This window comes from Aythya ferina, assembly GCF_964211825.1.
Source record: "Aythya ferina genome assembly, chromosome: 23".
NCBI classification, from domain to species: domain Eukaryota; kingdom Metazoa; phylum Chordata; class Aves; order Anseriformes; family Anatidae; genus Aythya; species Aythya ferina.
The window spans coordinates 4,080,137-4,101,973 of NC_140321.1; the positions used below are offsets into that span (position 1 = coordinate 4,080,137).

Sequence of the window (21,837 nt, forward strand, 5' to 3'; positions counted from 1 at the left end):
TAAGCTTTAATGGAATAACCACGCCAGCGTGTGGACCATGTCCTGGTCTGTAGGTGCACTAATCAAGTGCAGTGGCGCTGCGTTTCTGAACTCCATCATGCCCTGTTGCAGCCACGACTGCAGAAATAATTTGTAATGCTGCACATTTTATGATGTTCAAGGTTGCTTTGAACTGTGCACTCACTTGGACTCAGGCTGCATACCTCGTGTCAGCAGTGACTCTGCTTACTGCACATCTATCCAGTGGGACTGTATTTAAAATACAACAAGGTAAAAACACTTATCTGTATTAAATGTATATTAATTTTTCCCTTAAAGTATTTCAGAACACACAGGCTGGCATTCCCATTTTGTGAAGTCTTAGAATTTTGTTCAAAAAAAATAAAAGGAAAAAAATCTCTTGCTGACCCACACATTAACAGTTCCAGACACAACCTTACATTTCTGAAAGCGTTCCCGTGATTTCCGTCTCCCGTTGCTTTGCATAATGAACTGTACACAGTTGAAGAGCTGGTATTGTTTTCTTCGTGTCCGGGCAGTGATGTAATTGAGGTGTGCTTCTTCCCTTTCCACACTTTGAAATGTCTCTGCTCAGCTTGAAGCACGCTTGCTCTCGGTGCCTGTTCCTGACCGCTGGGTCTCGATCTGGTGATCTGGTGAGTGTGGAAGCGTGTGCACCTAGAGGAGCTTCCGTAATGATTTTCTACCAGTAATTGCAGAACAAATAATTGTGTGCATTTTGTATTTTTCTACGACTTGAGTGAATTGTCAAGGCTGCTCAGAAGGGACTCAACATGTTGGAAAACGTAAAGGCTGGAGCTTTTTTTAATGGGGAATCCATCACTAAAGTGGGGCTGTTCGGTTAGTGAATTAATACACTTCTTAATAGCTTTTATCATAATAATTTTTGTGCTTGCCTTCTGAAGCAGAGAACCCCCTCACGAACCAGCTTGGGGAGATTTGTGGCTGAGCTGTTCCTTCTTCAAGTAAGGGCTCAGCCCGCTCCCCCCTGGCTCAGTTCCAGGGATGTTTTACCTCTTCGCGTCTGGGGTCACATCTGGGTCGACCCCAGGTGGGTGCATTTCACACGTGTCATTCCCGAGCCCGGCTGGGATCTGCCAGGATGGCAGAAAAGAGGATTTGCAGCCGGCTCCCCTCTGGGGCCGGGGGCCAGCAGCGATGCCCCAAGGGGGCCGTCCTGCAGCGACCGCGGGCTGGGAGCGGCGTTGTGGCATGGAGCGGGCTGATTTTGGGGGCATTGATGTATCTGTTAGGGCAGAGCGCTCCGTTACATCCAATGCGGTGGGTTCCTGCAGCAGATTTCCCAGCATGCGTGCAGGAGATAGACCCACCCTTTTATTTCCCTGCCTTAAAAATCGCTTTGTCAGGCGAAAGCAAGAGGGAGACCTGGGAAGGCATTGAGACGCGTCGCGTGGCTTATGCACGCTTTAATCAAACGGGGGGACGGGATTGTCAGGCTGCTGCTACTTAATTTATTTAAAACTTGTTGTCTTTGCCTTTAATGCGAGCACCTGGCGGCGAGGTGGTGCTGAGCGGGGCCGGACTGCAGGATGCTCCACTAATTGCTGTGCGGTGCTTTGGGCAGTGGGGTTAGTCGGGGGGGCTGCTAAAACCCGTGGGATTTTCTGTTCCCTTTGGGAGCAGCATGTTCGAAGCAACCACAGATTTGTTATCTGTTGTGTCACTGCTTTTACACGGGGAGAGGAGCAGGCGGGGAAGAAAGGGGAGCTGGCGCTTCTCAGCCCTGTTTTGGTGGGGAAGGCTGCTTTTCTGAAGCTGTTACTAAGCGTGGTTATTGCAATTCCTTAATCTCTTTGTAACTGAGAGACAGACTATAGGGCTCGTGTGCTGTGCTTGCCACGCAGGAGCTGCTCCGTGCCCTCCCCGGGAGCCTGACCCCGGTCCCGGGTACAACTGGGGGGCGTTTGCCCTCCGGTGCGACAGCGACTCATTGAAATTAAATAATGTGCAAGTCTTAATGGAACTTCTTAACACTGAGATATTTAAAAATACAGAATAACAAAAGCTTTCCTTCCTTTAATTGTTAGACAGGAGAGAATAGGGATCACTGACTCAGGCTTGTGCTGTGTCACTCGGTTCCCCCGGGGCACGAGCACAGATAACTGCTTTGTTCCTCCTGGTGACTTCTGCAGGAGGCCCTTCACCAGGTTTATCTCAGTTCTGATTTTTCTTTAAAACTCATATGGTGTTTCCTAGAATGGATTTCATACCCAATTTACTCGTGGTGACCCCTTTTAGAGGCTCTGTCAGTAAGGGTCGTGTTTTGCTGCCTCCAGAATCCGTGAGGCAGCCGAGCTGTTTGCACTCCCCTGAGCGAAACCACTGTGTGTGTGGTGGGTGATCCCTGCCTGCAGCTCCTAGGTGGTACCAACGCAAACACTCCCAGTTACCTGCCTGAAACCATCCTTAAATAAACACCTGACAGCGCGGTGTGAACAGCAGCAGCCTCCCAAGCACCAGAGGTGTGCGCTATCCAGACTGCGAACACGAGCACAAAGAAGTTAGGAAATGCGATGAATGTTCCCTTAGCCCCTTAATGACACTAATTGCCCCCCTCCCCCCTTTATTTTTGCACATATATTAAGATAACTCTTTAATTATTTGTATTAATAATTGTATGGTGTTGTTCCTCAGTAACCTCGCTGCTCCCCTGCAGGGAACAGAGTGTGCTCAAAGTCTTGATTTGTAGCAGAGAGCAAGAGGAGATGCTTCCGTCGCTTGACCCTGAGCTGTGGGCTGCTTCTTCTCTTCTTGCCACCCTCTGCCTTTTCACTACGCATCTGAAATCCTGCCGGTACCAGCCCTTTTCACTGGCTGACACTGATTTGTTTGTATATACTTATATTTTTCTTTTAAGTATTTATCCTTTCGCAGTTCTGCCTCAGAGGGAGAAGGTGCCTGCCCTGCACAGGGAGCTTGCTGGGCTTCCTCTTGCCTTTACTTGGATGTACAGCAGCTGGCAGGGCTCAGCACACCGCGTGCTGAGTCACCACGTGTCTGGTAGCCCTCCTCAATCGACCCTGGAAGTTATTTTACGGTGATCTTTCTCCCCCCTTACTACACCGTGCAACTTGCAAATTACCTGAGAACTCTCCCAGCCGATGTTTTTTGTGGTTTTTGATGGTTTTTTTGTGCAGCAGCTCCTGTTCTCAGATGTGCGGCTTTGGAAATCGGGTTGTCACCATTTTGCCTCCTGCTGTCGAGTGTTCAGGAGCAGTACCTCCAGCTCTGCCTGGCGTCACGCTGTGCTCTCCTGCTTAATGCTTATTCTCACATAGTGAGCGAGTCTGCCTTTGTTTTTGTTCCAAATATTGCTTTTGTTACGTCCAAGTGACTTCACAGGGGAGATCCTGTCCTTCCAAATGATTTTAAATAGATTAATTCCTACTTATACATCCAGTGTTCCAGCAGTACTGCCTCTGGTTGGTTGGTGTTGCATCTCTTGTTATTTTTTGTGAAAGTACTGTGCTAAGAAAATACTTGCTGCCCTTCTCTAGGGAAGCTGACTTCCCTGAGACCAAAGCTGCTCATTTGGGGCTAAAAGTTAGTTCTTTTAAAATGAAGAACTTGCTTGTTTGTTGGATTTATTCTGTTGTAGAAAACCCAAGGAGGGTTTGGATGCCTGGTAAAGAAAGGTATTGGGTACGAGACTTCAAGCAGCACCTTGCATTTATGCCTTACCAAAGTAGTGTCAGCTAACTTGTTGCTCCTGTTAAGGGGGAAGCCGAGTTTTGGAGCAGCTACAAAATGCTCAGGATAAAACGCAGCTGATGTGTTGGTAGTGCTGTATCCCTTTCAGGAAAGCAGGAGCCTCCCAGCTGTTCTTCCAGGCTCGGTCACTCCCCGGCGATGCTGGCTGTAGCTGCAGGGAGTGCTCCCAGGTCTGCAGTTTGCGATGTTTTATTTTTTGCTAATCCTCTGAATGCCTGAGAGGAGGAGAACGAGGATCGAATCTGGCTGAGGTGAACAGCTCTGCAGCAGTGGAAACCCGGCTGGGTGAGAGGGGAGGAAAAATCCAGATTTGTAGGAGTGGGAATGGGGCTGAGCTGACACAGCACCATGCTGAGGACAGGAGGGCAGGGGGTGTGTTTTGAACCAGCCCAGTTGTGCAAAAGAAACAAATTGCAGAGAGCACGGGGTCATGCTTGGTCTGTTCCTCCATCTTCAGAAGGAACATCTCCTCCTCTCCTTCCCAGCAGCACTGGCAGGGGAGGTCATGCATCCCTCACTGTGATAGTGTTTTAAGTCCGATTTGGTCCTTTAATATTCTTTTTTCACAGAATCACAGAATCACAGAATTTTCTAGGTTGGAAGAGACCTCAAGGTCATCGAGTCCAACCTCCAACCTAACGCTAACAGCCCTCCACTAAACCATATCCCTAAGCTCTACATCTAAGCGTCTTTTGAAGACTTCCAGGGATGGTGACTCCACCACTTCCCTGGGCAGCCTGTTCCAATGCCTCACAACCCTTTCTGTAAAGAAGTTCTTCCTAACATCTAACCTAAAACTCCCCTGGCTCAACTTAAGCCCATTCCCCCTCGTCCTGTCACCAGGCACGTGGGAGAACAGGCCAACCCCCACCTCGCTACAGCCTCCCTTGAGGTACCTAAAAAGAGCGATAAGGTCGCCCCTGAGCCTCCTCTTCTCCAGGCTGAACAAGCCCAGCTCCCTCAGCCGCTCCTCGTAGGACTTGTTCTCCAGGCCCCTCACCAGCTTCGTCGCCCTTCTCTGGACCCGCTCAAGCACCTCGATGTCCTTCTTGTAGCGAGGGGCCCAAAACTGAACACAGTACTCGAGGTGCGGCCTCACCAGAGCTGAGTACAGGGGGACGATCACCTCCCTAGCCCTGCTGGTCACGCTGTTCCTAATACAAGCCAGGATGCCGTTGGCCTTCTTGGCCACCTGAGCACACTGCTGGCTCATATTCAGCCGACTGTCCACCATCACTCCCAGGTCCTTCTCTGCCTGGCAGCTTTCCAACCATTCCTCTCCCAGCCTGTAGCTCTGCTTGGGGTTATTGCGCCCCAGGTGCAGGACCCGGCACTTGGCCTTGTTAAACTTCATGCAGTTGACCTCAGCCCATCGGTCCAGCCTATCCAGATCCTCCTGCAGAGCTTTCCTACCCTCAAGCAGATCGACACACGCACCTAACTTGGTGTCATCTGCAAACTTACTGAGGGTGCACTCGATGCCCTCGTCCAGATCATCGATGAAGATATTAAAGAGGACCGGCCCCAGCACCGAGCCCTGGGGGACGCCACTAGTGACTGGCCTCCAACTGGACTTGGCTCCATTCACCACGACTCTTTGGGCCCGGCTATCCAGCCAGTTTCTAACCCAACGAAGCGTGCGCCAGTCCAAGCCAAGAGCAGCCAGTTTCTTGAGGAGAATGCTGTGGGAGACGGTGTCAAAAGCCTTGCTGAAGTCAAGGTAGACCACATCCACAGCCTTTCCCTCATCCACCCAGCGCGTCACTCTGTCATAGAAGGAGATCAGGTTCGTCAAGCATGACCTGCCTTTCATAAAGCCATGCTGACTGGGCCTGATCGCCTGCTTCCCCTTCAAGTGCTGCATGATGACTCTCAGGAGGATCTGCTCCATGAGCTTTCCTGGCACTGAGGTCAAACTGACAGGCCTGTAGTTTCCTGGGTCTGCCCTCCGGCCCTTCTTGTAGATGGGCGTCACGTTTCTTTACTTTCAAAACTCTTACATCTCTCTCATGCATATACTAGAGTTTTAGGGTGTTGTATAGCTCTTTGAGATAAATTAGGGGAAGGGTATTCTAAAGTTAACTTGGAACGTCTGTTTGCGTTACTGAAAACGTGTTATTAGCACCATGAAGTATGAGCTGCCTTCGCTGCTCAGGAGCATTTAGCTGAATTGAGAGTTAAGCTGTTGTCTGAATCTTACTGCAAAGCACTATGGAAAAAGCGTATCCTGTGAATTCAAGACAATCTTACAAACCAGCTTCATGTCACCAAACATTCCTTGGTTTTACCATTGTGTTAAAAGCAAAATCACAGAATCGCAGAATCACCTAGGTTGGAAGAGACCTCCAAGGTTACCTAGTCCAACCTCTGACCTAACACTAACCAGGCCTCCACTAAACCATATCATTAAGCTCTACATCTAAACGTCTTTTCAAGACCTCCAGGGATGGTGACTCAACCACTTCCCTGGGCAGCCCATCCCAATGCCTAACAACCCTTTTGGTAAAGAAGTTCTTCCTAATATCCAACCTAAACCTCCCAAGGTGCAACTGTAGCCCATAACCCCCCCCCCCAAGAAGAAACACTCACACAACCCCTGAGAATTGGCAAGAGTTGTTTATTGCCAGGACATCTCGCAGGCAAGCCTGCGAGATGTCTGTGGTGTTTGGTGGCTCCAAGTTAATGTTTGCGATGGAGCCTGAGCAACGAGTAGGGGGCTTGCCGGGCGCTCCTGCGATGCTGCTGGTGCCCTCGGATGGCAGAGCACAAAGACACGCTGCGGGAGTCCCAGGTCTGTTCTGGCCGGGGTGGATCCACTTCCATCTGTTCCTCCACGTCTGGTGGATCCAGCTCCATTGGCTCCATGGTGTTAGGCAGGAGGCTAAGCCAGACTTTGCTTGGGACTGCCCAAATGGGATGCCTTCCGCCCGGCATGTTCTCTGGCCAGGGTGCTGAACCAGGGGCTCGTCCAGTCCCACGGCTTGGTCCCATGCCAGTCTCAGCTTGATTTTCATGCACAGGTCCATTGGTGCCGTCTGGTTTCTGGCCGTTACCGCGTCCCGCACTGTGCTCCGGACTACGTGCACCCCTCTGCTCCCCACAGCTGTCTCTCTGGTGCTCTCGCCTTTGCCCCATGTCACTGTTGCTCCTGTGGTAAGGCCCAGGCCCCCTATTGCTGGATGTGTGAGGGGCCGGCCTGTTCCCCGCATTGCTGCGGTGCCAATGGTGTTGCCTGTATCTGTCGGTGGGCAGGGCGCCAGAGGTCCCTCGGGCACTGGTGTGTCTTGTGCCAACGGCGCTATTCCTCTGCCCACGACACCTCTCCTGATCAGGTGCATTCCTTCTTGGTGCTTCTCCGGACCACATAGCTGTCCTCGTGCACCAAGAGGCCTGCTGCTCGCCTTGCTTTCCTGGTCTCCTTCCTGCAGCGCAAGCTGGCAGTTAGAGGGACGAGATGCTCAGCGAGTGGTGGCCAGCTGCCGAGGGGCCTCTTTTATAGGGCCCGCGGCAAAGGCAGGGCAGCGGTGGCCACTGTGACCTCAGCAAGCCTCTGTGATGGAGTGGCCCACGCGTGGCCAAAGGTGGCTGTGTTGGGACTGGCCTGGAAGACGTCCTCACGTGGACAAGAAGGAGGGTTGGGGGTGCTGAGGGCCCCTTTCCTGGGGCTGGCTCCCCCGGGTCATTTGGCTTGCCCTTGGCCACGGGGACTGCCCTGCGCCTCCCATCCTGTGCCCTGGTTCCAGTAATACCAACATACTCAAGAATGTGTTGGAGGTTTAAGACTAGTAGATAAATAAAGTCATCTATTGGAGACTGCTACACGTGATCCAAATCTGTGTTCCTGCTGTGTGTGGTTTGCTTTGGCAGATTATGGTTAAGTCTTAAACCATTTCTCTTATTGTGTCACATCTTTCTGTCTTACCTAAAAAGAAAACGCGGTAGCTTCATTGCTTCTGCCTGATCAAGAAACCTGTCATGCACCTCTTGACAACTGGATGTTGTTTCATTTTTTCTTCCTCCGTAAAGCTAGGAAAGCTGCACAGTGCGTGTTTTGATGTCTTGTTTCAGAGGATTTCTAATGCAACTTCACCCAACCGTTGCCAGTTTTCCTGTCCACAGAGGACTCCCAGGTTGTCCTCGGGGTAGGACGGGGCCGTAGGGACCATCTCGGGCACTAGTCCCCACAGGGTGTGCGGCCTCCTGTTGGAAACATTTTGCAGAGGACGGTGCAAGCCGCTCCGTGCCCCTGGGGACAGGTTTGTTGGGACCGACCATGGCTTTGTGGGCAAGGCACTCATTTAGCAGTGCTTGTAATGACTGTAGGGATAAAGGTTTAATTTCCTTTGGTAACAATGAGGTGGCTTTTACTAAATACAAGGTTTTCCTCCTGATTTTACTGCTGCGACTTTGGTTTTGTAGCTGTAGTCTTTTGAAACTTTCAGTCCTTCCAATTGCCTTGCGCTGTGTGTTTGTGGTCGCGACTTGAACTCGTTTTTATTTCCTTCGTTAATGTCGAGGTTGTCCGTGTGGGCATGCAGCTGGGGGGGCACAGAGATAATTCTGGTATCTGCGTGCTAGGCAGCGTTCAAAACCAGCACTGCGACCTGCAACAGAAGCGCAGAGGCAGCAGCCTGTGCCCCTCCATCACGCAGTGCTCGTCGGTGCCAGCCGGGCTGGAGGAAGGCTCCACGTAACGAACCCCAGGACGGCTCTAAGCTAACGAAGGTTCCTTGAATATGTCAAAATTGCAGTCATATTTCCAATATCACATCCTTCCTGCAGCCAGAGTAGCAAAGTGAGGGGGGAAAATGTCATGGGCTGTGTCCTCCTCGACACCTGGCAATTACCGTGGCTTGTTGGGGCACGAGCAATTGATGGAAAATGGGCACTTTTCGGTTGCTTTAACTTGCTGTAGGCTGACCTTTCCATGCAGCTGTCGTATGACCAGGGAAAAAGGCAAAGGTGAGAGCAAATTGCATTGCCAGCACCCATTCAGGATGCCTGAACGTGGCTTAGGTGGAACTGAGGGCCGGAAGGGTTTTGTGAAGGGAAAAGGACAGAAGGAACCCCTCCTTAGCAGGGATGTGGTCCTGGTTTTAGGGGCACAGGAGGGGCTAGATGTAAATTTGGGCCACCTGTTCAGTTCTGCAGGTGTGCTCCGGTACACAACTTACCTCTCAAGCCAGACCGATGTACTCACCTGCGATGGGAGTCAGTAAAGTTGAATTATCGGTGGGCACAGCAGCTGCCCCCTGTGTGCCTGGAGACAGATTGGGGTGCAGCCCCTCCTAGTGTAACCCCAAAGCGTAAAGGCGGAAATCAGCTGTCGAGTTTTTAGGTAATACAGCTATTGAGGAATTCAGTTGTATCAAAACTAATTTCAGGCCTTGCAAAAGCTTCCCCTCCCCCTGCCATAAGCTTTAATAACCTCTGAAAAACATCCTGCATTGTGAAGGCTTGTTTTTGCTTGTTCACCATCTGCAGAGCTAGACTTCTTTCTGCCCGCACAGCCCCTGTGTACTCCAACATCTATATTGATGTGCGCATCTATTGTTTCTAATCTGGTCACTTGATCAATGAAGACCAGCATGTAATTAATTGTATAGTATTGTACACAATGTCCCTCTCTACATTTATCCAGATGGATTTGTTATTTGTTAACCGTAGCTGCTTAGAAGAGGATGTAATGAGCAGTGGTTTTGTTCCTCTCTGCCTTCCCAGTTTTTTTTTTTGCTGACAAATAGTTTTAATGGGAAACAATTTCAAAGAGCACTTCTTTTTTTTTTTTTTTTTTTTTTTTTCTTTTTCCTGGGCCTGTCTCATCATACACTTAATAATTTTTTTTAATGTTTTGATACAATGGTCCAAAGTGAAGGAGCTAACTGAAGATGCCCAACCTGGTTCCTATTCCATTCAAATTTCTCTGGGGTCCATAGGAGAATTTAAAAGCCTGCTTTTGTTCCTGAGGACCCTCTAGACTTCATTTGCAGCAATCAGGGGACAAACTTGAAGAAGCAGCGGAGCAGTCAGCAGCAGGGTGCCCCAGCTCCCCTTTGCACCTTCCCGTCCCAGCCCTACCCATCGCACTGCGAGCGTCAGCTCCCGTTGAGCTGCCCCCACGGCTCGGGGATGGGGCTCAAGGAAAAGTTGCGTCTGCCTGACCTGTCCACTATGATGTTCTACTTCTGCTGTTTTGGTTCTCATGCAGATGGAGGGAACGAGGAGCCACCAGACCGAAGACAGGCAAGTGTAGACTTCCGTCAGAGCCGATCTGGGCAAGGTAAACGCTAGTGTTGTTCTCCCTCGGTGACTCGTTTCTCGTTTGTTCGCCTTCTCTGTATTTGTTTTCTGTTTTTCGCAGACTGTGTAATCTCTTGGAGTTATTGTAACCATCGCTGTTATTTGTACAGCTATGACTATTTGGTAATATTCACAAAACTGATGATCTTGTTACAGTTTGAAGGAGTTTAGGATAATTTGTGGCCCAGCGTAGGCGTGCCCGTGTTGCATCTGCATTTTGCAGACGGAGGGACCGAGCTTTGTGCAAGGGCTGTTGGCAGAGGTGTAAGGAGTCTTAAGCACGTACCAGCACAAATCTAAACACCGCTTGCTTCCCTCCCTGCTTGCAAAGGGGAGGACCTGGCTGGTTCTCAATAACCAGTTTATTCTCTCCCACAACCCCCTGGATGTGAGTAGAGATGGGAAGTGGGCAATCCTGCACGGGGGGGCTCAGCAGCTGCTTCATATGTCTGTTGCTTTGTTGTGTTGCACCCTACAAGAACAGGGCGAAGGGTCCTATGAAGAAAGTGGTAAAAATAGTCTTTACATTATGTAAATAATGATTCTACAGCCTCTTTTGTTGAGTATCCATTATTCACAATAGGCTTGGTGGTAAAAACCAGTGCTGTGGCTGTGTAACAGGAATTGCTGTCGCTGACAGCAGCGGCTCTTATCTCTGTGCTGGCTTACATTTCCTTTGAAGTAGCTTACTTATAAGTTTTAAGCATTTGCTCATTTGTGAGGGTTGTGAAAATGCAGGTTATCTTTATGCAGCTCGTGAGATCAATTAAAAAGCATTTCGTGGAAGCATGACTCTGGTGGGTGCTATGTGTGTTGGCTTATTTTCTGTTTCAGATTGCAGCAATAATTTTCCTTTCATTTAGGTTCAAGTCTGTTGTTGTCATGGTGTCCTAATGACTTATTATGGAGGCATTTTCTCCGGAGCATTGTTCTTTTCTGGCAGCATTCCAGTGTTGCCCAGGCAAAATTGCTGCAAGTGATTGAAGCCCGCGATCAGGATGAGGGGGATTGGAATTTACAGTTAAAGCCACGAAGCCCTGTGAAACATCAGCAGCTGAAACCACTTTGTTAGCACAGGACCTTTGTCTTATCATTTTACAATTCTGTATTTTAAAATAGAGGAATTATCCATCCCCTTGTTAGCTGTAGGCACTCGGTGACAGCTTGCATACAAGCAGCATTTGGCTCTCTCGCTTTGTTGGAGAACGCAGGACGAGTGGTAGTTCTCTCCCCAGCAGTTAGTTCAGCTCAAGTTGCTGTTGATGTTGCTTCTAAAGGCTGAGCCTTGCCCGCTTGCTTTTCTGTTGGTCTGTATGATGTTCTTTATTTGTTTGGGTTCTGTCTGTTGCCTTGTTTTTACAAGATACAGCAGCTTGGATGGAGCTGTTCGTTTCCAGGTTGCCTGCTGGATTTCGGCGCGCTTGTTCAGACACCGTGTTCTCCCAGGTTACACGTCTGCCCGTTCAGTCAACATCTTGGCTGCTGTGGAAAAGTACTGATATTGGGCAGAGGACAGGGGTGTTTTTTTTTTCCAAATTCCTGCTTGCCAAGGAACAACCATCCTATTTCTGTTTGCCTCCGAGTGCAGCAGTGTAAGCATGTAGGAGCATTCACAAGGAGCTCCCTCGTGAGCAGCTGGAGCAGTGGATGCAGGTCTGGAGCAGCAGGCAGCCTCTGGTCTGTGTGCGTGAGCTGCTTGGCTGCCTGCACAATGCATTTCTCATCATCGTGGGTTAAGGGGTTTTATTATGCCTAGATAAACAGCTGACCAAAATAAGGAGGTCATCTTCCTGCTGGTTAAACTTCCATGTTGCCATCCGTGATGCCTAAGTCTTAGAGTTGTTTATGAAGCTCTGTTATCTTGGAATACTTCAAGAAATAATCTGTTAGTTCAATTAGTTCATATATAATTTATAGTAACATTTTATTTAAGTACAGCTAGTAGAGAAGCTGTCAAAGTTCTGGTTCAGCCGTGAATGTTCCCTTATCTCAGGGTTTGATAAAGCCCAGTACTCCTTCTGGCTGAAACAAATTTAAGTCTATTTCAGTGACCCTGTTTGCTTGTTGACTCTGGCCAGGGTGCGAGAGGAATTCTGACGGTGTGGAATGAAAATAATAAGTTCTGGATATGTTGCGAGTGTGCTGGTTTTCTTTTAAAGCGTTTGAGAATTTTAAGAGGGAAAATATTCCCGAAAACTTGGTCAAGTTTCTGTCATTACTTTCTTCTACATAAGTTATTGCCCCCAGTTGCCTTCAATTTTAGGTAAGTGACAATCCTTGGTCAAAGATAACTTTGAACTTAAAGTGTAGTAATAAAGTGTGCACTGCCTTTTAGGTCTTCCCCAAAGCCTTAGGTATAGATTGATTTTGTTGATGTCAATGCCAATTTCGGCGCTAATGCCATTTGCCTCTCCTGGCACTCAGGGGTGATTTGGAGCAGGCTTGCAGAGTCAGCAGAGGTGTTCAGCTCAACAGCTCTGGAAAAAGCAAGGTCTTATGTCAAGTAAGCTATGTATGGAGCCAGTAACTTAAGCTGGCAGTACAACACTGGAAGATACTATTTTTTTAAAGGTATATTAACAGTATTATATCAAATTATGCCTTCCTCAAAAAAAAAAAAAATAGGCCCAACTCCATAATTAAGCATAGTCACTGCAACTTTTGGACAATTACCAGAAAAAAAACAAAGTGATGTTCATCAAAGTTCAGGTTTTGAGGTCTGCTGAGCAGCTGCTGTCCCACACGCTGTGTGAGCGTGAGGCTTAGGCCTGCTCCTTGGAGCACGCCTGTCTGTCCTGTCGGCACGACGTGCTGCTTAGCACCCGATGGAAAGCGATCTGAGAAATGGTGACCTTCCACTTCTGAAGCTGTGGCTGTTGGGCCTTGCTGTGCTGGTCAAAGGTGTGAAAAATGCTGGTTACAGGTGGACGTTTGTGAGATGACTGCCTGTGTTTGCACCAAACGCTGGTGCACTGCGTGGAGCCCAGGGCACGATTCCCTTCCTAAAGCAGAACCCAAACCTGTGTCATCTTGTCCTAAACTCCACTGAAATTCCACTGAGGAGCACTTCTGGACAGCCTGCTCAGATGTAGGCACCTCCGTTGAGGGCACTAAAATGAGTTGAGAGAAAGGCAGTCTCAGCACACCAGAGCACTTCTTCCTGTGATTGAAGAGGAACGGTGCCGTGCCTGGAAGAGGTCCATAAGCACAGGCTCAATGCCTGGGAGAGAGTGGTGCTGGCGGCAGGTTTGTTGCAGTCACCCACAGCTGCTTCATAGAATCACTAAGGTTGGAAAAGACCTTCAGGATCATCTGGTCCAACCATCCCCCTACCACCACTGTCACCCACTAAACCATGTCCCTGAGCACCACGTCCAACCTCTCCTTGAACATCCCCAGGGACAGTGCCTCCACCACCTCCCTGGGCAACCCATCCCAATGCCTGACTGCTCTTTCTGAGAAGAAATGTCTCCTCATTTCCAACCTGAACCTCCCCTGGCACAACTTGAGGCCATTCCCTCTAGTTTTATCACTAGTTATCTGAGAAAAGAGGCTGACCCCCAGCTCCCCATACCTTTCAGGAGTTACAACAGAGGTCTCCCCTGAGTCTCCTCTTTTCCAGACTAAACACTCACAGTTCCCTCAGCTGCTCCTCACAGGACTTGTGTCCCAAGCCTTTCACCAGCTTCGTAGCCCTTCTCTGGACACTTCCAGGGCCTCGATGTCCTTCTTGTAGTGAGGGGCCCAAAGCTGACCACAGAACTTGAGGTGCGGCCTCACCAGAGCAGAGCACAGGGGGACAATCACCTGCTGGTGATCACCTCCCTTCACTCAGGCAGCTCAGGTAGGATGAGCATTAAGTGCAGTGGGAAGGTGGCCAGGCAGTCATTTGAGCTTTCTCTGACTACAGCCAAATATTTGATATTAAAATCTGTGTTCAAAAAAAAACACACACAAGATAATGTCAGCAGCATCATCTTTTAATACAAAATTAAAGATAAGAACAAACAATGATCCATTCTTCCCTTAAAGGGATGTACTCTGTTAGGGCGTTTGTGTGCACACTTAATTAAAGCAGCATGAAATGAATAGAAAAACATCAGTGTCTTGCTCGGTTTGTGGCAATAATGACAATCTCTAATGAATAAAACATAACAAACTATCATACTTCAGTGTACCGAAGTTAAAAAAGAAAAAAAAAAAAAAGAAAAAGATCTCCTCCATAAAGAGTAGGCCTTGAATGTTCAGTAAACTGTGGCAAATGCTCAGAAAGGAAGAGAGTAAAGTCGGAGTTTTGAACTGTCAGAACTAGCGTGTGGGTAACGTGTTTGTGTTTTTTGATTTCTTGTCATGAGTGGTACAAAAATGCTGAGAGAGGTTCTTGAAAGTTGGCATCAGCTGTGGATGGACTGTAACCACAGCGGTGCCACCTCGCAGTGTGCTGCAGGAGCTTGTCAAAAGCTTTAATGCTTCTTTCCACGTGGCCTTTCCTTCTGCTCATATATTGTGGTGTTCACGTTGTGCTTTGGCTGTTGAATGAAGTTAGTCTGTTGTCTCCTCTGCAATACCCCGTATTTGAAGGCATTCACCCTTTTGTCTTCCCCCCGCTTTCACCTGCCTGCCCGCTCCCTAGGAGCTGTGCTTCATCTTCTAACCGTGCTCTTCAAGCCCCTGAGAACCACACGAGTGTCCAGTGGAAATCACATAATAATTGTCTTTCTGGAGGGAAAGCATCATCAGGCACTAAAAGCTAAAACCCAGCTCTTAAAGGTGTGGCATGAGCATAATCTCGTTACGGTGTGTGTAATGAAATATTAAGGGCCTTAAGAGGCTTCTGCAGCTGAATTCTGAGCCGCCTCTATTAGGTTAACGGCCTGGCTGGCTGCGGGCAGGGAACTGGCTGCAGGCGATGGAGGTTTCCACAGGAGGAGCAGGCCCCGACTGCCTGCTGCTGTGCAACACCTGTGCTTCGGTTGTCGCTAATGTGCGTTGCAATAATGAGCAATATGTGCATTTATTGTCAAAGACGTTGTATCTCCACCTGTTGTTGTGTTACTTGGCTGTCTTCCATGGGGTCTGCAGGAACGCGGCCTCCATCCCGGCTTTAAAGGGCTTGGGGTCTGCGTGGTCGTTGTGGGGTAGCTGCAGGGGGCTGCCTCAGGAGGCTTTGTTCAGTCCTTGCTCTTTCTGCCGAAGGTCCTCCAGAACAGGCCTTTACTCCATCTACCCCAGCATCTTTTACATCCCTTGATTTCAAGCTACTTTTGCCTTCCCTGACTGTTCTCCAAGATAGTGTCTGCCCGCTCTCAGATCTCCTAGTCCCACCAGCCCGGCGTTTCCCCAGCACAACGTGCTGACCTCGACGGCCGCACTGCCCAGCACGTGGAAGGCCAGCGTGTTTGTGGGCTTGGAAGAAGTATGAAAGCTGTCTTAATCTGCAGGCCATATATAAATAAGGAATGTTAGCGAAATGTAAAGAGAAAATTTAATTCGACCCAAAGGATTTTTATTAGAAATCCACAATCTAAGCTCACAAAAAAAAAAAAGAGTGAAAGATTTATTGGTTTCTCTGAATTAAATTCAAAACCGGTGACTCTAGGACTCTTAAAGACAAGTGAGAAAAATCAAAATAAATATTTCATGGCTATGCTGTTCATAATCTGAAGAGCTATGCTGAGATGCTGTTACAGAAACATAATTTCTTCAAGGGAAGCACCAAGATCGTGCCAGGCAAGCACAAAAAAGCAGCCGCCACTGCTATCTGCAGGGCTGAGAGAGACGTGCAGCGAAACGGCGCTCGCTCCGGCTGGGCTCGCCCTGAACCAGACAGTCCTCTGTCTGGGAATGATGAAAGCAGAAGCCTGCCTCTTCTAACCAGCTCTGTTTTCTCTTTATGTTCCTCTCAGGCACCTCCACAGAGAACGACTGTGCTTTTGAACCAGACTACGCTATTCCGCCACTCCCAGTGACCGAAGGTATGCAGCACATTCGGATTATGGAGGGCATGTCCCGCTCCCTTCCATCCTCCCCCTTACTCACACATCAGTCTATCAGTGTTCGGCTCCAACCTGTGAAGAAGTTAACTGGTAAGGACTTTAAATAAAGTTCAGTAGGGCTTTTAAGGTCCTTTGGTGCAAAAATCGCTAAGAAAACTTTGAACAAGCTTCTGTATGAAAGTCATCATTTGTTAATTATGGCTTCTACTTTGGTCAAAACCAGTAGTGTTTGCACAATCAGAGTGTTTAAAAGAACAGATTGGATTTCCCTCTGCTGGAGAAGTCTCTCTGTTCTGAAAATGATCATTCTTTTTAACAAATATTCTCTGCTTTTCTGAGAACTGTCAAGTTTTTGGGAAATTTTATTTCCATTTTGTATTACGGTCTGTGCACAATGGAAACGTTACAGTAATTTTGAACTTTGCTGAAATTTTGAATGCTGAGAGAATTCATCAGAAAAACGATAAACTTGTGCAACAAATGATCTTTTTTTCACAGTTTGTTTATATTTTTAAACTGTTTTGTTTATCTAATCTCCCGGGATTTGGATTTGAACACCTAAGGATTTTGAAGTAGTTGGATTTTTGAAAGCAGTTGGCATCTAATAGCCGTGTAAAAGCCTGACATCATATTCATACTGGTAGCAGTTTTGAGAAACTTGCTTCTTGCCTAAAATCTGACATACCTCCATGCCCATTTTTAAAAATGACCAGTCAGGGTGCTACATTTATATTGAGAGAAATCTCCAAACCCAATTTTTAGCTGCTATAATTTGACCTCTGCTTACAAAAGGCAAATCCAGTATGCTTAGTACCTTTGTTTTCCCTGCCCACTGGTGAAAGGAGAAATTGAAAAGGACTCAGAAGCGTGAGTTAAGTCCTGTGGTTTGGTTGAGGATGGTCTGTGTACCCGTGATGATGCGATGCTTCTGTGAAAGACAGGGTGAATAACTCCTTCCACCTGTGTTAAGTTGAACAGAATTTCTGTCCGTAATCGAAATCGCTCCTGTCGCTCTCGAGTCATCTCTGTGTCCTGATGGATGGGTAGAGTCTGATCTGCCATCCAGACTCTCTTGCTAGCAAGTCATTCCCCCTTTAAAACATTTTAATCAATAGCAGTATTATCTCTGACAGGTAAATGCACCAAGAGAGAAATTCCTTGGCCGTAGGTGCTGGTAAGAGGGTAGGGCACTGACGTGGGTCAATGCCTGCTCTGGGCTGAGTGTGTAGTCAGTGGAAGGAGCATAAAATCTATAGAGTTGTCTGCTTCCACTCTACATTCAGATAACCCAGCCCCCTAAGCTTGTAGTCAATGAAGCTTTTAATTTTCATAAGTAATTAGGTTTATTAATGTGTAACATTGCCAGCTTATTTGACATGACACGGAAGCAAGCAGTTTGCAAGTACATATGTAGCTTTATGCACTTACACTCACATCTTCCTTTAGGTTTTGAGTTACTTGCAGCAATTTTCTCTTTTGTGGTGTTTTAAAATTAACCAGTTCCATAAACCTAGTGTCTTTATCTCATTCAGTGCCTTTCTGTCACCCTCATTTGACTCCAGTCCGTTCTGTGTCATCCCATTGTACCTCTGAGCACCGTTAGATTTATACAACTGCCCCAACAGTTCCTTGCTGTCCTGTGGGATATGGCAGAGAGTTTGAGCTGTACCCTGTTGAGGAGGGAAGCTCGCTTGCCCCCCGGAGCTCCCTTCCAGCCTGCTGACGAGCCACCTTGGCGTGGAGCTGCCGGCCCCTGGCTTGGCAGCAGGCATCGGCCTCCCCCCGCTTCTCCGCGTGGCACCAGCCCAGCCAAGCAGATTAAGCTCCATATATTTATAATTATCTTTTTTTCCACGTGGAAACAGATCAGACTCCATCTCCCGGCTCAGAAAGCTTTTGTTGGGTTTGGCAGGGCTGCCGCTCGGAGAGTTTTACTGGCTCCTCAGAACAGCAGATACTGGAATTGCGGCAGTAGCTTTTGCAGGCAGTACTTCAAAGAAAAGGAGGGGGAACCACACGAACTTCCAGGGGGTCAGGCAGTGTCCCTGCTGCCATTCTGCTTGAAATTTGCTTTCTAGCACCGGCAAGGTTATTTTGTAGAACTACAACGTAGGCATTCAGCTGGTGAGAAGGCCTAGTCCCTGCCAGTCCTCTTTGGAAACTGTATGCATTGAACGTGTCTTCTGAACGGGTGTACACACCGGCATGACACCAAGACAATGGTGATAATTCTTATTACTTAAAAGTTAATGAAGAAAAGTATTGCCTTTTCTTTTTGTTCGGAGGTCCATTTCGGGGTCGCGCACAGGAATCTATTGGAAATTGATTGGGAAGATGATTTTCTTGGGCTTTTGCACTTTTCCTTTTCCATCTGTTTTAAATATCCTGTTCCAGCTAGACCCAGTCCAATACAGCATGAAAACACATGCTGATGTTTTGCACGTACATGTCTTGATGACTTCAGTGGAGCTCCTGAAGTACTTAGAATTCAAAGTGTGTTTCAGTGCGTTGGTGGATTAGCATGATTTTAAAAATTATTAGTTTAATTTACTGTTGATATTGTAAAAGGGAGATGTTTATTTTACATCCTTGTGCAGTCATTATAGGAATTTGTTTGCTTTCATTAAGGTAAAATGTAAAGGAACTGGGAAAGTAGCATTGTTTCACTGGTTGTTATTCAGGGCATTTATCACATTTCTTCACCTATTTCTTATTGTCTGTGCCTCATGTTTACTATTAATCTGAGAGTTTTGAAAAGCAAAAAAATCCATCAGCCACAGAAAGAGATGGTTGTTGAATATTTGACCATTTACTATATCAGTAAATTGTTTTTTAAATTTTATTTTATTTTACTGGTGGACATCAATTGGCAGTTTGTAAAGACCCTCCTCAGTTTTGTTCATTATTTTACATATAATGCTGTTTCCTTAAAAATACCTTAGAGTTAGTACTAGATTTGTGAAGACAAGTTCACAGCCTTGCACTATTTTTGATGCGTTTCTCCCCATTTCTGTCCTTAATATTCCAGGAGACTTGCAAGTGCTCTTGTAGCACACTCAAAATCTGGTAGAATTGATTTAAATAAATAAATAAAAATGGGTTGAAGAATCCTCATGTGACTATAGGAGCTTACAGATGAAAGTAAATGGCCATTAGCCTGACAGTGAATGCACAGAGACATTTCCCCAAGTCTTGCTGGCTGGGATTCTGTTTGTTCTTTTACTTTGTCTCGTTCTTATTTCCAGTTGTTAATACTGCACAATAACAGCAGTGATTCCTTTTGGAAAAAGGATGAGGGTTATTCAGGGAAACCGGAGTATTACAAAGAGAGCCTTTTGTCCATCTGACAGTTGCCACATGGATTTTTCAAAGCGACCTTCAGAGCATAGAAAATTGTTGAGAAATTATCCAATTGTAGGGGCTTTTTCATGCTCTTTGCTTCTTACATACATTTGTGTGTGACTAACCCATTCATGTAATAATTTCCATATCTGTGGAGCGGTCGGATAGTGGAATGATACTATTCATTAGATAAAACGCTTTGTTGTCTTTATTTTTTTTTCCCTAAAGATTTAATACCTAAGACCATTTGCAACAAGACTGTACCGAATTCCTGCTTTATGCTTTCTGGAGCTCTTCAGAAATGAAGATTTCAATATGAAGCACTTCTCTGGCTGTTCACTAGATGATGCGCTCATGTTTGAGGGCTGAAGTATCGTGGGTGGCTCAGGAACCGCACGCATACGTTGTAGTACAGATAGGGTATATGCTGAGATATGCCCCGTGATGCCCTTGAAAAGGGGCTGCAGTTCATTTAGGTTTCAATTTAACCCTTTAAAAAGGAAAGGATGCCTGTATAGTGCAGAGAAATTGGCTCAGTAGAAACTGCAATGCTCTTTATTGATTTTTAATGTCATCTTTTAAAGTTCTTAGCTGATTTGTACACAGGTTGTCTTTGCTTTCCCAGAACAGTTAAAATTTCCATGTTTTTTTTTAGAAAGCATCATGTGATGTGTTAGTTTTCTTTCCAGAGGAACTGAGGCTCCTTGCTGACATTTTGATATCTCTGTTTTCTGTATACAGAGACTTGGCTGGATTCGGGGGTTGATAAATATTCAGTACGGTTGCAATTTTCTCTCTGCTGAATGGTACGGTGATTAAGAAAAACTAAGGTCATTGTTGCTCCAAAGGGTGAAGTAATAGTGAGCATAAGTAATCAGCTCTCTCCCTCTCCTGCATGTACAACCTATTGTTCAGCAATGGCTGAGCACGTATTTTAGATCGGTGTGTTGAACCTCAGTTGCTGTATTTAATGTATTTTTTATAACAGAAGCGGTTTATTAGCAAGCATAACATGAAAAATACATTATAACAAACAAAACAAACCCAGACCTGCCAACCCAGGATAAGGATGTGGAAGACACCATTTGGATTTTTCTGGAGGGAAATTAGCACTTGAAAGTTACTGTGCTTGCTGCACAAAGAGAGGTCCCATTTCCGAAACCGTCGGGTGAAATATTCTACCCCACACCAGCGGCGTGTTATCGACGGCTGAATGGAAATAACGCGACTGCATCGTGCACCTCCATTCAGGAAGGCATCGCTTTTCAGGAGGGTGCTTATGGAGATGAATGTATCTGAGTGCTTTCCTGAATCGAAGCCAAAAATAGTAACCAGGCGGTGTACGAGGTTAAAATTGATGCTGGGCTGCAAGATTCAGCTGCTGATGCTTTATTCCCTCAGCGTGAACCTCCCGCGTGCAAAGTGTTTGCACGAAGCCCTGTGCCACACCTGACTCCTCCCCGGGAAAGGTTTCTAATTTACAGGCTGTAAATTTACACGCACAGGGATGATTTTATTCGTCGCTGTACGGGGCTATTTTTAATTTTCTCATTGAATAACAGATTGGGAGCTTCAGAATTCTTTCAGAAAGTGTGTGTGCGAGTCCCCATGCACAGAGGGAGGAGGGGAGAGAGTTGTTAAGAAATTTAGGAATCAAATCCTGTTTTTTCTAGAAGTCGCTTAGGTATTTACATGTAGGTCTGGATTCTCGGAGGCCTCATTCCTCCCGTGTGCAGCGTGATGCTTCAGTGTCTTTGAAGACATGGGCCCGAGGAATCAGCTGCGTTGCAAAGCCTCCTGCTTGGAAAGTGTTCTCCCTCGTGTTTTGGGAACGGAGGAACTTCCCCTAAGAATGCTCTTCACAGAAAGAAATAGGAGCATTCCTAGTTGTATTTAGGCAATTAATAACCTCCTCTTCCCCAAGAAAAACGCAACACCCTTCAACTGGATCCTTAAAAGAAGCTGGGAGAGGAGCTGCAGCAGGAGGGAAACTCGCTCAGCCCTGGCGTGGCAATGAACCCACCGGTGCTGGTCCCGATACAGCCAGGCTGTGGGGACCCCTGGGACACCGTCATCCCCTCGCTGCTCGTGCTGGGGGATGGCAGAGCCAGGACTTCACCCTCCTCCCATGTCCTCCTTCCCCTCCACTGGGAGCAGATGGAGGAACACTGCATCTTCCTGCATCTTCAGCAAGTGGTCGAATGGTCTTGGCACTCACTGCCAGTGTGGGACGAACCAAGCTGAGATTTCTACTTGAAATCTTCATCCTTGTTGGATGGTGGCAAAACCAGATTAATAATCCCAGCCCTCTGGGACTGTGTATTCTCTCAAAACGAAGATGCTATCGCAGCTGGGTAGGGATGTGAGAGGTGTCAGAACAGCTGGCTGAGGTGTGGGTGCTGGGGAAGAGCTGTTTGGGCCCAGATGAATTCGTTCAGATAAAATA

General features: G+C 47.2%; 1 protein-coding gene across 14 annotated transcripts in view; it reads left to right on the forward strand.

The window, feature by feature from the left end:
- TANC2 (tetratricopeptide repeat, ankyrin repeat and coiled-coil containing 2) overlaps positions 1-21,837 on the forward strand; it is a 280,392-nt gene that overhangs the window by 112,331 nt on the left and 146,224 nt on the right. For 7 of the 14 annotated variants that reach the window (XM_084496021.1, XM_084496023.1, XM_084496022.1 and 4 more), the window contains 2 exons: positions 9,962-10,033; positions 15,960-16,139. In XM_084496021.1, the coding sequence (XP_084352147.1) occupies positions 9,962-10,033; positions 15,960-16,139 (252 nt within the window). The remainder of the gene's footprint in view (positions 1-9,961; positions 10,034-15,959; positions 16,140-21,837) is intronic. The other 7 variants (XM_084496015.1, XM_084496027.1, XM_084496017.1 and 4 more) reach the window with 3 other exon arrangements.